The following is a 14,619-nucleotide window of genomic DNA, read 5'->3' as shown; positions in this document are numbered from 1 at the left end:
ACTGTCACACCGGCCAGGGGTGTGACAATGCGTCGAATATGTCGATAAGAAGTGTGTAGCCGAGGTATCTTGGCAAAGGTGAAGATGCAGGCTGAAAGGCCGGATAGTGGATGCAGTGATGTAGGTCAACGTCGCGCTCTATAGTCATAAAGGTATCATGAGGGTGCATGCCCATCCAACCAGATATATGGTTCATCCAGGAGGTGCAGTCTAGGACCATGGCTTCAAAGAAGCCGATCACGAGATCTGGTCAAGGGTGAGGTCGACGTCTACGATGCCAAAGGCGCATGCGTGCTTCCGCGCCCATTGCCGAGTAAGAATGGAGGCCTTGAGAAAGCGCTTGCTGGCATACTTCTTGAAGAATGCCTCATGGACAGTGGGGCGGGCAAGGTAGTCGACCATCAGCTCAAAGACGGGCTGGATCTCCTCCTCGGTGTAGCCGGCATAGAAAGCCAGAGTGTCATCCTAGTGGCGTATCATGTTAGTTCAGTGCTACTGTCGGAGGGGCTTGATGTCTGGTGCTGTATACATACCCATTCGCCTCGGTTGAGGATCATGCGCGCCAGGTACATGGCAGCGGCAGCGATGTGGCTGGGTCGGTAACCCATGAAACGATGGTCGAGCAGGCTAATCTCCATGAGGTACTTACCAATAGTTCGGGCGTGTATGTCATAGTTATCCGCCTTCGAAATTCGGCGAAGGAAGTTCATGGGATTAGGGTAGCTGAGATCAAAGTTGAGGGCTCCAAGAACAAACCGCTCAGCGCTCAGAATCTCCGATTCACTGAAGCCATCGTCGGCGACGTGGCGGAAGTTGGAGACGTGAGGAGAGATGACCTCCTCGTACTTGGCAGCAATGAACATAGCAGTGATGCCGACAAGTTGGAGGCGGTCCAGCTGCACAACCTTCTCCGAGAGGAAGCGATCAATGATGTTGACCGTCAGGAACAGAGTCTCGGGGAGAAGGTGGAAGCGAGTGTGAACCTCGATGAGCCAGTCGATGAGAATGCCACGAGTCTTCCACTCGAGATCATCTTGGTGCGACATGTACTGAGGGTTGGGAATCGAGTTGCACTCAAGGTCGCGTAGGTAGTCGAAGATCTCGATGGCGTACTCGGCAACCATCAATGGATCGTCCATGTCCTCATCGTCGAGGGCAGGAACGCCGGGCGGGTACAGGGGGGCCTGAGACTGCGGCTCAGGGCCAACGGGAGCTTTGGACGAAGCATTCTCCTTGTTCTCTTCAGCCTTGATGGCTTTCTTCTCGACTTCGAGCGCATGGACCTTCTTCCGAAGAGGCTCTCCCTCATCGGCCTTCTCCTCTTTGACGGTCAATGAGGATGACCGGGAGCCGGAGGTCTTTCGCTTCTGAACGCTAATGGCACCGGGGCCCGACCGCTTCACTTGGGCCGGCTTGTTGGACTCCTTGGGCTGAAGGGCCGTTCGAACAACGCTGCTCTTCTTCTGAATGCCGGTAGGCTGGGCGGCCTTGGAGACAAGACCGGCCTTGCCAGCTACCTTCTTTCCATCGTTGATCTCAACCTTGGTGACGTTGCTGACATCACCAAGGGCAGGGCGTTTCCGCTGGGCACCTTGGGCATTCACACTGAGTCCAGTCTTCTTGGACTGAAGGGGCTTGTTGGGCACGGCGAGGTCGTCGGTGTTGAGGGCAGCGGCAGCCTTTGCACGCGTCATACGCGTCGATCCGCTGTTCTCGTCATTCTCGTTCGAGACCAGACCTCGTCTGGCGGGACGTGCCTGTATTGAGAGGGTTAGGAACGATCTGGAACGCGATATAGACAGCTGAGGTCGCGTCTTGCTGTTGAAAAAGTGGAGAACACCAAGACTTACAGGAGGCATGTTGGATCTGTCAAGGTCAGATCCAATTCAAACTCGGTGCAAGTCTATCGATTGTCAGTTAGTGAGGGAGTTCTTGACTTGCTTCACGTGCAAGAGCTCCATGGTGTAGAGTTTTGTGTGAATGGCGTGTCAGATGGGCGTGGCCGAGGCAACACGGGTCGTCATCGGGAGATGGTACATGCCTGGGGTGATGCACAGGTGGTTGAGCGGGAAAGGGACACGAGACTTACCAGAGTCAAGCTCTCTGAGGGAGAATATCAAGTCTGAACCGGAAGAATTGGTCCACAGACGCTTCGGCAATGGCTCTGAAGCTGATATCAACAGATCCCAAACTCTCTGCTGTGTTGGTACCGACGGTTGGCGGCACGCGTAGGGCGAGGTGGTCCTCCAGACGCGAAGAGGACAGGTAGGAGGAGAGGTGATTCAGAAAGACCACCAGCTCGTGAGGATGAGGATGGGACTCGGAGAGGGGGAATCGAGCGATGTCTGGAGGGAATTTGAGAAGGACAACCAAGAGAGAGGGAGGGCTGGGTGAGGATGATGTTTGGTGTTTATGGGGCGGAGAGACCTTGTTTTTGAGAGGTGTTTGGCCTGGCAGTGGAGTCCCGCAGCGTCTCTGTGGTGTCCGAGGCGGCAGCAGGTAAGAAAGACGTGTGTGGGACAACCACACAGCGAGGTACCCCGGGAGACGTGCCGGGCTAGTAAGGGTAGGTACCACTCGTCTCAAGTCGCTCCGACAGCAAAGTAGCTGAGCAACGTGACTTTGCAAGGTTTAGCGCGCCTGTGGATGCTTGGGAAATGCTGCGAAATGGCGTTGGACCAGCACAGGTATGTGCAATGACCCAAGCAAATTTTAGGACTGGGTGAGCGAGCGAGATGGCGGGCCGTTGACGTTGATGTCCGGTGATGCTGGTCGCTGGGCAATTGTCGCTGCAGGATAGGTATATCGTCTATACGAACAGTATGTAGAGAAGAGAGAGAATGTGTATGTGTGTGGGAATGTGTACAACTGTGACCACAACGGGAGCAGACAAGAAGTATAAAACAACACCGTCACGATTGGTGGTTGTGCTGATCTTCAAAAAGTCGAGTCGAGTCCAAGTGGTGGGTTGAGAAGGTACATGCACGAAGGAAGGCGTGTGTACACAGCAACGCGCAGGTGGAGGTACCTCGACGTGCATTTCTGGATGCAAGGGCTGGCTGGTCCAAGCGAGCATCCACAGTCAACAGTGGCAACCGCAGGGCAACGGGCATTTCATTGGACCAGCTGCACTCCACCCATGCACCACGCCAGTTCCCGCGTTTTTGCGTGCGCGATTCGTATCTGTGGCTGATCGCGCCCTGAAACCGCCCAGTCGTTGCTTGTCAAGCCACTGAATGACCCCATACCTACGCTCAGTGGCTGACCCTGCTGAGGCTCAACTTTATCCTGGAAGGACCAATCTTAGACCCTAGCCCAGGATCGGCTAGCCCCTTCAGCCAGGCCACTTGCATGCAACCACCAATGGAAACCCCTTGCATCGGAGTCGGCAAAACGTAGCGAAACTTTTTGATCAAGCTCCATTGGGCCACTCAATTCGGGAGAGCAAGAGCTCAACGACATCCGATCATAGGGGACCTCAGTTTGCCTCACGACATCACCTCGTCTGGGCCCATAAAACCAATCAGACTGCCGTATTGCTGGCATGTCCTGATCTTGCCTTTGAGCTCCCCTAAAAAAACTCAGGCGCCTGGCCCCCGGACCCGGGCCTGCCTCATCGGCCCATCATGCTGCAACCCAGACTGCGGCCGCTGGTGTCCTGCCAGGCCAGGATATCTCGATCCATCCTCTCTCACTTGACCAAGAGGACATATGCGACTCCGGTAGAACCTGCGCGCCACGATGCCGCCTCGTCAGCACCGATCACTGGCGGCTTCTCTAACATGGCCAGTCGAACCACCGACTCCTCCTCGTCCGTCATCATGCGCACCTACAAGCCCCGAACTCCCGGTGTGCGCCATCTGAAGCGGCCCATTAATGACCATCTCTGGAAGGGCCGTCCCTTTCTGCCGCTTACCTACACCAAGAAGGGTCACGGAAAGGGCGGCCGAAACAATCAGGGAAAGATCACTGTCAGGCATCGCGGAGGTGGTGCGAAGCGGAGGATCCGCACCGTCGACTTCGAGCGTTGGGCTCCTGGACCGCATCTGGTCGAGCGCATCGAGCACGACCCTGGCCGCAGCGCGCATATTGCCCTGGTCACCGACCAAGCTACTGGCAGGAAGTCGTATATTGTTGCTGCCGAGGGCATGAGGGCAGGAGACATCGTCCAGAGCTATCGATCTGGTATCCCCCAAGATCTTCTCGATGCCATGGGTGGCATCATTGATCCCGGTATTCTGGCTGCCAAGACTGCTTGGAGAGGCAACTGTCTGCCATTGCACATGGTACCCATTGGCACTATGGTCTACAATGTAGGCTCGCATGGCGACAAGGGCGCCAAGTTCTGCCGCAGTGCCGGCACCTATGCTATCGTGACCGCCAAGGACGAGAAGACGAGGGATGACGGTACCAAGGAAGTGGTGGGCAAGTTCATCCAAGTCCGTCTCCAGAGCGGTGAAGTGCGCAAGGTGAGCAAGGATGCGTGCGCCACTATTGGTGTAGCTAGCAACCCGCATCACCAGTACAGGCAGCTCGGTAAGGCTGGTAGGAGTCGATGGCTGAACATCCGGCCCACTGTCAGAGGTGTGGCTATGAACACAAGTAAGTTGTACACATCCATGCTCAGCCCTGCCTACTGTTGCTAACAGTTGCACACAGATGACCATCCTCACGGTGGTGGTCGTGGTAAATCCAAGGGTAACAGGCACCCTACCAGTCCCTGGGGCACACCGGTAAGTTCTTCGGTAATATTCAGTCTAAACATAAGGGTATGGTCTGACGTCGTGATAGGCCAAAGGTGGTTACAAGACGAGGAGGAAGCACAACATCAACAAGTATGTTGTTGTTCCTCGCGAGCGCAACATGGGCAAGCGCAGAAGCAAGAACTCTTCGGCATAAAAGGCCTATGGCCTTCTTGTACGATACGACATTCAATATTGTAAACTCTCATGTACATGTATCAATCGATATACCATCTGGCAAACATGCATGGCCAGTGCCCTTATTACTAGTACAAGCGCAACTCCTGGTGTCCATATAGTGAGATTCAAGCACGCGGTTCCTTTCTGAAACACATACCAGGACGGTACTAGCAACAATGAGAAATTTTGACTTTGGACGTTGACTCACACTAGTAGTCGAGTCAACTACCGTGCTCGCGGTACCGTGAAGATTGTGGGTCTCTCGCGATGTAAAGAAGAGAGGCATTCCGCGCGCTTGTGACAGTTACGCCCAGCCCTCGCGTTTATTTGGCCCGAACCGGACGATGTTTCTCCTCTATACACTTGGACCACTTGCCTAAGCCGATCAATCAGAATTGTAATAGTTTGTCAAGAAGATGTGTTACTCGAGCCAGACTGAGGAGCTGCCCCCTTTCCCAATATATCGTCCGGGATAGGCCGCCGCCACCCATCCAATAGTTTCCTGCTCCTGGAAACAGACTGAGATCGCAGGAACAAGGCCTCCCCGTAAACAGTCTCACTGTTGCAATTGCTGACGTGTTTGCATGTATTCATACTTTGCACGGAGAGTCCGGGCTTTGGAGAAGGCCGCGTGCAGTGCAGCAATCTCATCCTTGGATCAGCATTCTCGCCAAGAAACTGCCTAGGTGAGAATAGCACCACGGAACAAACGATCTTGGCAGCGTTTCCAAGGACCGCACAGGGGGGTGAGACTTCGCCTTGGAGCTCCCGACTACCGATTATCCCTCTACTTACAAGTAGTATTCAGAAGCAACACCATCCACTTGTACTTGTATGAACCTGCCCTGTCCATCGGGTTTATTAGGGAGAGGTGATGGCCCATTTCGTTGAAATAGCGAACCTCTGACAGGGGAACGGAGCCTCACTGTTCAGCCTGTAACGGGCAGTCAATTGGCTTGGGAGGCCGCACACGACTAGATTCCACTTTGGCTCTAGAACAACGCCTCGCCTCGGGACTTCTCCCACACCATCCCTCGCTTTATTTTTACTGTACGAGGGAACCACTAGGAGGGGTAGACCCCAAAAGCGGTCGTGTGAGGTAGCACGCTTGCATGCTCTCTCCCAAACCATCTCTGACGAGACACGCAATTGCGCCCCACAACGCTGAGATCAACGGTCACCAGCGCTGCAGCGCTCTCATCACTGCCACAATGGATGCGCCGAGCACGAATACAAGCGCTGCCAGCGTACCTGGGAGCTATGGATGCTCCAGCAAGCCAAGCCTCCCGCGTCTCGGGATCAAATAAAAGAAGTCTTTGTCTGCTGCCTGCCTCTCCGATTCGTTTCAAAACCTGAAGAGGTGGTCTCGTGTCTCATCAGAGAAGCTGACTCTCTCAAAACCCAAGCTGCTGTCAACCTCTCAGTAGCTCCAAAGACCGACGTCCTACCTAATACCTACCTGTAGAAGATAAAGTTTAGAGCATACCAGCGACCGCCACAGTCCCGGGACCACCCACCCCTTACGAGTCTAACTACCTAGGTAGGTAGCTGACGATCTGCGCCAAACACACAAATCGAGACAACCGACACACACACGCACACACACCGCGCTCGATCCTTTGTCCAACAAAGGGCGGTCGTGCGCGTGCTCCCAGCTTCATTGCCAGCCCGTCCAGAGGTCCGATTATGCCCCCCGTGGACGTCGCCTCGCCACTAATCGAACATCCGCAACAACCTGCCTTCCCGCGCCTCCAATCCTATGCTAGAATGGACCGCTTCGAGCCGTACAAGAAGAAGAGGGTAGGGTGGGTGCTCGTGGCCTCGTACGTCTTCGATTGGGTCGTCCTGATCGCCGCCGCCGCCGTAGGCTACGTGCTCGGCGACATCACGCCCAACAAGCGGCCCTTCCAGCTCGAGGACCCCGATATTTCGTAAGGGAGCACCGAAAAACTGTATCCTGCTATGCACAACGGTCTTGCTAACAAGCATCGCACAGCTTCCCCTTCACCGAGAAGGAGACGGTGCCCACGTGGCTGCTGGTCACTCTCGCCGTCATCGTTCCCATCGTCGTCGTCTTCATCATCGCCCTCTGCTTCGTCCCGGGCTCGACCGTGCCCGCGGGGACGCCCAAGTCGCTGATCTGGAAGCGCAAGCTCTGGGAGCTGCACGCGGGCTGGCTCGGCCTCGCGCTCTCCGTCGTCGCGGCCTGGTTCATCACGAGCGGCATGAAGAACCTCTTCGGCAAGCCGCGGCCGGACATGCTCGCGCGCTGCCAGCCCGACCTCGCCAACGTCGCGCGCTACGTCGTCGGCGGCATCGCCAACACCACCTCCAACGGCCAGCTCGTCAGCGCCGACATCTGCACCAGCACCGACAAGTCCAAGCTCGACGACGGCTTCCGCAGCTACCCCTCGGGCCACAGCTCCTCCAGCGCCGCGGGGCTCATCTACCTGTCCCTCTTCATCGCCTCCAAGTTCGCCATCACCATCCCCTTCCTGGCCCCGGCCTCGTACGCCAACGCCTCCTCCTTCTCCGCCTTCCCCTCCCGGCTCGCCGCCCCCGGCGCCATCGCCGACCAGAACAGCTACGAGCTCGCCGACCGCGGCGCCTCGCGCCACAACAACAACAACGAGTCCCTCTCCCTGCCCTCCGACCCCTCGGCCCAAAAGCGCCTGGCCAGCCACTCGCGCACCGTCGCCGCCGCCCGCCGCCAGGCCGCCGCCCCGCCGCTCTACCTGCTCGTCATCTGCGTCGTGCCCTGGTTCCTGAGCATCTTCATCGCCAGCTCGCGCTGGTTCGACTTTCGGCACCACGGCTTCGACATCCTCTTCGGCTTCCTCATCGGCACCGTCACCGCCTTCTTCGCCTTCCGCTACTACCACCTGCCCATCAGCCAGGGCGCCGGCTGGGCCTGGGCGCCCCGCAGCAACGACAAGGCCCTCTGGGCCGGCGTCGGGTCCTACAGCTACGCCACCGACCGCGGCGCCTGGGAGGAGCAGCAGCCCGAGCTCTTTGGGCTGCGGCACGACGGCGGTGGTGCGTCTGCGCACTACGGCGGCGGTGGGGGGTACTACGGCGGCCGGGCGGGCGACGAGGAGGAGGCGCTGGGCGGTGGTGCTACGGAGTACACGGGCGCGGCCGGGGTCACGGGCCGGAGCGGCGGGCCCGAGGACGGCCAGTACCGGCGGAAGCAGAGCCCGTCCAAGGACTCTTCTCTCGGAGGAGGCCGGCAGGAGGTCGAGATGGGCCGCGTGCAGGACGTGCAGAACGCTGCTGTAATCGGGAGTGCCCGGTGAGGTTGGGAGTAAAACATAATAGGGGGGGTGGGGGAGAGCACTTGGTCAAACAAGAAACCCCCTCCCCCCCCTTTTTCCCACGGGGTAACCTTGATGTTGTTGCCTCGACTTATCGAGTGTACGATCTCTGATGCATGTCTTTGTTCCTCTTAATCTTAGTAAAAACATCTTGGGTCATGAACTGCATAGAGGTAGAGCAAAAAACGGGATGTGAGATGTATTCGGTTTTCCTTCAAAGTGTTGGGCACAAAGTGCTGGGCGAATGTATACTCCATCAGAAGATTCTGGCAGAGGAAGGAGTTTGGACGGGCAACAAGACGCAAATCACCCTTGCGTGTTGAGACGATAGTCTAGCGGTTCGGAAAACAACAAGAGCATTCGCTGAATTATATTATGATATGACTACCATGGTCGACTTCTCCTCTTTGCAGAGGACGCTGCTCTAAAGCAATCTGTGCCCGGCACGGAGATCAATGCCCTATAGCTGGACATGCGGTGTGCACTTCGGCACCATCCAGAAGCTCGTCGCGCCCAAAACATTGTCATGCCCCGGCGGCCTTGCGGCTAGAAAGATGCCAACCGGATATTCCCTATACCCTCGATGAATTTGCGTCCCTGCAGTTTCTCGCATAAATCGGCTTGACATCTCTGGCACCGTCTCGTATCGTTGCCATGAACCTGAACGCCACTGCCGCTCTTCGGGTATTTTCTGATCATAACGCCCCCCCCCCCCTTCGAACCCATATTGACGGCGGAAGGTGAAGAAAATTGCCTTTGACTGAATCCTGACTGATCTGTCAGACCGCAACATGCATACCCTCCTGCCCTTGCACAACACCTCTTTCATCGCCTTCGAAATCCAGCTCCTCCTCGTCCTCCTCTTCGTCCTCGGGCTCCTCGTCCTCCCCGTCCTTGAAACCACTCTCAATCTCCAGCTTCCGCAGTCGCCTCCGCATCTCGTCGCGTTTCGCGTTCTGCCAACGGATCAAAGCTGCACCGGCATGCACTTTGAACCCATATACTCGCGGGATGTAGCGCTCGGCGGACTTGTTGGGGATGAGGGCGGGGTAGACTTGGAAGATGATGTTGTGAAAGGAGGTCCCAAAGTAGGCGCCGTCAATGGTGGCGTGCCGACTTGACTTGGGGTTGTAGATGTCCTCGCACCGCGCGCAGTAGAGCTTCACCGGCTTCATGTTAGGGATATCAGAGAGGCCCATCGGCAAGAGAGGGTGCGAGTGGCAGTTGACGCGTGGACATTTGCCAAAGTCTGCCTTCTTGTACTTCTCGAGCTGGTGATGGAAGCGGAAGGCGTCAGCGCAAAGCTGCATGAACGTAGCGCAGAAAGTCAACATACCATCTTGGCCAAGCCACGCGTAGTGACGACGTAGCGCGCATGAACCAGACCGTAGAGATGCCGCGCCGACTTCTCTATCGTTTCCCGCATATCATCATCGCAATCGAGGTCGAACACATCTGTAACCAGATCGAGCGCGTACTGATAGTACTGAACCTCGGTGTTCAGGCCGGTCAAATTGAAGCGGTCGGTAAGGTAGTCTTCATCGATCTCGCAAAAGTACTCGTTTCCCCGAGAAGATATGAACTGTCAATGGCATCAGATGTTAGTAAAAAGGCTCTCGCACAGAAAGCATATTGAATGGGAAATCGCAGGGAAGGTTGCTCGAACTTCATATATGAAAGCAGATTCCGATTCAGTCGACATGTCGTCGTCCCATTTCCGCTTCAGCGGAGTGAGGATGCTGATCCGCGGCATATTGCCCACATTTCTCTTGCGACGAAATTTCCAAGGGCAGTTCGTGAGAGATGACCAGAGCAACTCTGCTCGGAATGAGAAGGCAAAGGTGAAAGCAGGCTGAAGTGAGCACAGGAGGGGCACAGGCCAGTCATGGAGGGGTTTGAAGACCAGGGAACAAACATACCCAATCCCGCCAATAGCTAGTATAGTCGCTGTCAGATTCGCTGACAAAATCATCCATGGTGACTGCCGTTTCGCGCCCGGGGCAAGGAGGGTTCGGAGGGAGCTGTGTGTTGACGAGCGTCGTGGAAGATGGGGGTATGGTGTGCAGATTGAAGTAGTAGATATTGATTGACCCAAGTCACAGGAGAATTGCGGCTGTCGACGCTCTCTCAATGTCTTTAGTGGGGGTGGGACCTGCAGTTCACCGTTATTGGCTCCTCCGGGCAGGCTACTGGGGAGCATCCACGGTATGTTTTAGTGTAGTCCACCCAGCTAAGGAGCCGTGGGAGCCTCCGTGCAGATTGAGATACAGTTTACATTGGAGCATCAAGTGGTGCCTCAGCTCAGAGACTTGTGGTAATCCATATAACTATGATCTGCCTCAAGTGTGTCACAGCGAGATATATCCAAAGTTTTACAGGTAAATGCTCTCAGGTGAAAGGACTTGTTCAATACGTTCATTGCACTCATCGTCCACCCTTATTAAACCTTCGCAGTTCCCAGCTTGGTGACAGGTGAATATTGGTTCGTTGCTCTTTCATAACTTCGTGAGTAGATGCCACTGGCAGATCGAGAATGTACGTCCTGGGTGTCCAACCCGAATATCCGTATCGACAAGAAAGTCATCGCCCCATGATCTCATTACTTAACCCATAAAGCCCAGGCCAGCGCCGACAGCCATCACTCCGAGTCCCATTATGCTCAAGCCCGGCGGTGGTGTCGGCCGCGCCGCCGCATTACCAGTCCCCACTACAAAGCCTCCTCCACCGGTCTCAGTACACGAGCTGCTCTGGATGTTGAAGCAGGCCTTGCTGCTCAGACTTGCACAGATACTCGTGGCACTACTTGGGCCGAGATTGACTCCGCCCTGGTTCGCAACAGTCGTACCGCCACTGCCTCCCCCCACAACAACGGTCACGCCAAAGCCCGTCTGGCCCTGGAGGCCCGAGGTGCATATGTCATAGTTGCGACTGCACTGTGAGACGGCGGACGTACAAGCCGCGCTGTTGGCGAATGCCGTACTGATGTACGGAAACGAGAAGTACTGGTTAGGCACAAAGGAGACCGCCGTCGGCGCTGCTGTTGGAGCAACGAAAGTAGCCGGTGCGACTCCGGTGCAGACGATCCTGTCTCATGTAAGTCGGTTGCCTGCAAGTAGATATAGAGGAGTACAAAAGTTTTGAGGGACAATGGCGCAGCTCCGCGGGAAGGGCAAAAGCGGTCAACACGAGATCTTTCTCACTTACCCCGATGGGCAACATGCCGGCTGGTTGTTGGCATCCAAGGCGCATTTTTGTCCGTTCTGGCAGCACACTCCTGCAAAGTTGGCGCCTTGGTTTGCGCAGGTGAAGAAATTGGCCAAGCAGCCGTCGTCTCGTTTTGCGAGTGCCGTCTGGACGGGCTGGAATGGAAGTTGACTCGCGGCGACGGCCTGTGTGAGTGGCACAATTAAGCTCCACGAGCCAAACAGCCGATCTCTTCTCATTCCGATCGATAAGAAGCGTTTGACGCATGCAAAGTATCTGTGGCGTGAGAGCTCCAGAGGTTTGCTGGGGAACTGGCTGCCCCTGCTCTCGAGCAGATCCCAAATTATATTCTTCTGGGATATCTCCAACGCAGGAGAAGCGTGGAAGTCCGGTGGTTGAAACTTGATCGTGGCAGGCGATGAAGTACATACCTACGTCAAGTTGGCTCCCCACCCCAAAACAGGTAGTTAGGTAGCTGCGGTGTGCAAGCTCTCCACCTGCAGTGTTGTTACGGCGACTGGCAGGGTGGCCTGTGCCTTGGGGGCCTGTGCACAGCCATCAATAGAGTTGATTACCACTATTTCAAAGTCTCAAAGACTTGACAAGCCAGGAGTCTTTCAAATATAGCCTCGAGTTTGGATCATAATGAGCATCCTGAGAGGTACTCTCTCGTTCTAATATTTAGTCTTCGAGAAGTGGTTTTGCATTGTGAATGCAAGTGAAGCTCCGCTTCCGCTGAAGCGGGGAGAGCTCTTCTTCCACCCAACCACCCCGGCCAGCATCTCGTTAGATTCGCCGGAGTAGCTCAGTGGTAGTAGCGCTTCACTCGTATTCCGTATGTACAAATGAAGAGGTCACGTGTTCAATCCACGTCTTCGGTAGTATTTTGCTATTTTTGCCAGTTGTCTTTGCTTATGAAAGAGTATGTGTTGGGGTGGAGGAAGCAGACACCGGATGATGTTGTGTTGTGGCTTAAAAGAGACGACAGGGATTTGGTCCCGTGTGTTAGAGCCACTGATAATCTTGGTTCCGGGTCAAGTCCAAGACCAGACCGTGAGAGGCATGGAATGAGCAGATGATTTCGAGTGCATTGGCACGCATGTTTTCGTCTGATATCCAATTTGGTTGCAGTGGCTCTTTACAGAACCTGCCTATCCGCAAACATCACCAATCATGAAAGCAGATGCTAATTCTTCAGGCTCAAGATATGATTATCATAAACGGCATAGGTACTCCGTAGATCGATTGCTCGAGACAGCTAACAACTGAAGCGTGATGTCATTATGTCCCAAGAACCAGTCGGCACAGCAACCCAATTGCCCGGCTTTGGGTTACAGCGGGGTAAGTAGGTAACAAGCAAAGAAACTCGCAGACAATGCCGGCGCTATCTTATCATGTCTGCAGAGTAAAAGATTGAGGCGTAAACGAGGGTATTTGATACCCTTGATACTCTCATAACCCTAGCTATATTCGGAAGGGTTCACTGCTGATTACATGGCAGGTCTCAGGTTAATCATGTCATGATATTGGGAAGTGGGGAACGATGAAGCCAACGACTTCAAACCTTGAACGATGAAGGGAAATTCTGGGAGCCACGCATCGGCGAAGCCATGCTAGCCAGATCATTTTATTGCTCTCTGATGTGGCCTAGGAGAAGCCGCAGCCTCTGCAGAGCCTTGGTGTTTGGTGGTGGCTGATCTGGCGGTGCCTCCTGCAGCTGTTCAATCTCCTTCTTAGCTTGCTGAACAAGTGGCCCAAGGTCCCCCCAGACTTCGTCTGTGTAGGCGGTCAGGACGTCATGCCACTGTTCAACCCATAGTCTTGCTATGTCTGGCGAATGCTCCAGCCCCATGGCAGACTGTGTCTCGAGGGACTTGTCCACGTTCTTGCCTGCGTGGTCTGCCCTGCCATCCGCATCTGGACGCACAAAGTCGGGTATGAAGTTCAACATCGTATCCCATTCTCTCGACCGAGTCGTCGACGCTCCACCCGAGAAGAGAGCGGCCCGCAGGCTGTTCAGACTTTCATCGCTCATCTCTGGAGCGTCGTCGAACTCGAGTGGCTCATTGTCCGCCTGCGATAGGAGATGGAGGACCTCCGCTCCATCCCGCTGTTCCTGCTCGGCTATGGACAATGCGGAAAGACTCCGATTTGACCGACTCTCTCCAGGTGTGGACTGAAAAGACAATGGAGGAGCAGGTGGGAGCACAGGCGTTTCTTCAGCTACTGAAACTTGAGTATCGAGGAAGTCCGAAAAGGCCTGCTCCTCTTGGGCGATGTGCTGGCTCGTTTGACCACCTCGGAATGCTGCTTGGCTTGAGCTGGCTGCCGCCGGGGGGCTTTGATAAGATCCTGCATTGTCGTCCACCAGTGCCGATGGAAACGTGCGTCTAGCTTGGCCTTTCTCGGCAGGTATCGCCTGGGATATGTCATCCCCTGTAGGTCGACTGCTCACCAAGTTTTGAGAAAGAACAGAAGCCGACTTTGCCACACGAGCAGCCAGTGAGTCGTTGCTAGTTTCGTTGGACGACTCCTTGCCTTTGGCTTTTTCTCTGCTCTTGCCTGTCCTTTCTTTGTCATCCATCTTGGAATGGCGAAAGATGCGATTGAAATGATAAGAGGTGTAATCCCCGTTGGAATGGTATCGAGTTGTGTATGACACACCTCAAACACTTTGGACAGCAGTAACAATGGTTGATGAGAAAAAAAAATCTCGATCGTGACGAAAATGAATGCTGTAAATGATACAGTTTCCCTGGTCGTATTTCGTCAGATATCAGGATAGCATTGTATGTCAAGTTGACCGGAGGTGGTAGGTGGACGATGGACTCCGTACCTATGAATCGAGGTCTTGATGGAGATCTTTGCCGAGGAATTTCCCCAAGCAGGTGATGGGGCCAAGCCGAGATGAAATCAGTATCTTCAACAAACCCTCGAAGCACTGTTTCGGGGGGGGCCAGTGGGTGTTGAGAACCCAGACAGATTTAAAAAGAAAGAATCCCCTTACGAGAAGAAATGAGAGAGCTGCAATTTACCTCCATACATGGCATGAAATACGCACTTGTGCCAGTCAAAGACCTAGGTACATGCGAGATCGTTGATGGACGGGCAGAAGCATATCGAGGCTGGGCCAATGCAAGTAGATCGCGGTTTCTGTACTGCTGAATGGGAGGGCTCGG

At 54.9% G+C, this 14,619-nt stretch overlaps 5 protein-coding genes across 5 annotated transcripts; 2 read left to right on the top strand and 3 right to left on the bottom strand.

The window, feature by feature from the left end:
* Positions 1-237: 237 nt before the first annotated feature.
* Positions 238-1,859, bottom strand: E0L32_003075 (uncharacterized protein; the record flags this gene model as incomplete). The annotated part of the gene is made up of 3 exons (XM_031137335.1): positions 238-465; positions 534-1,757; positions 1,851-1,859. 3 exons carry the CDS (start codon positions 1,857-1,859, stop codon positions 238-240), a joined length of 1,461 nt encoding a protein of 486 aa, XP_030999143.1.
* A 1,767-nt stretch (positions 1,860-3,626) lies between these two features.
* Positions 3,627-4,899, top strand: E0L32_003074 (uncharacterized protein; the record flags this gene model as incomplete). The annotated part of the gene is made up of 3 exons (XM_031137334.1): positions 3,627-4,602; positions 4,660-4,733; positions 4,792-4,899. 3 exons carry the CDS (start codon positions 3,627-3,629, stop codon positions 4,897-4,899), a joined length of 1,158 nt encoding a protein of 385 aa, XP_030999142.1.
* A 1,790-nt stretch (positions 4,900-6,689) lies between these two features.
* Positions 6,690-8,218, top strand: E0L32_003073 (uncharacterized protein; the record flags this gene model as incomplete). Its single annotated transcript, XM_031137333.1, has 2 exons — positions 6,690-6,853; positions 6,919-8,218. 2 exons carry the CDS (start codon positions 6,690-6,692, stop codon positions 8,216-8,218), a joined length of 1,464 nt encoding a protein of 487 aa, XP_030999141.1.
* A 797-nt stretch (positions 8,219-9,015) lies between these two features.
* E0L32_003072 (uncharacterized protein) lies at positions 9,016-10,212 on the bottom strand (the record flags this gene model as incomplete). The annotated part of the gene is made up of 3 exons (XM_031137332.1): positions 9,016-9,507; positions 9,573-9,818; positions 10,156-10,212. 3 exons carry the CDS (start codon positions 10,210-10,212, stop codon positions 9,016-9,018), a joined length of 795 nt encoding a protein of 264 aa, XP_030999140.1.
* Positions 10,213-13,067: 2,855 nt separating this feature from the next.
* E0L32_003071 (uncharacterized protein) lies at positions 13,068-14,024 on the bottom strand (the record flags this gene model as incomplete). Its single annotated transcript, XM_031137331.1, has 1 exon — positions 13,068-14,024. The coding sequence occupies one exon, from the start codon at positions 14,022-14,024 to the stop codon at positions 13,068-13,070; it is 957 nt and encodes a 318-aa protein (XP_030999139.1).
* Between the last annotated feature and the right edge of the window lie 595 nt (positions 14,025-14,619).

Source organism: Thyridium curvatum, assembly GCF_004353045.1.
Source record: "Thyridium curvatum strain D216 chromosome Unknown NODE_13_length_580902_cov_83.771903, whole genome shotgun sequence".
Taxonomy (NCBI): Eukaryota; Fungi; Ascomycota; class Sordariomycetes; order Thyridiales; family Thyridiaceae; genus Thyridium; species Thyridium curvatum.
This window is presented reverse-complemented; position numbering and strand designations above follow the sequence as displayed.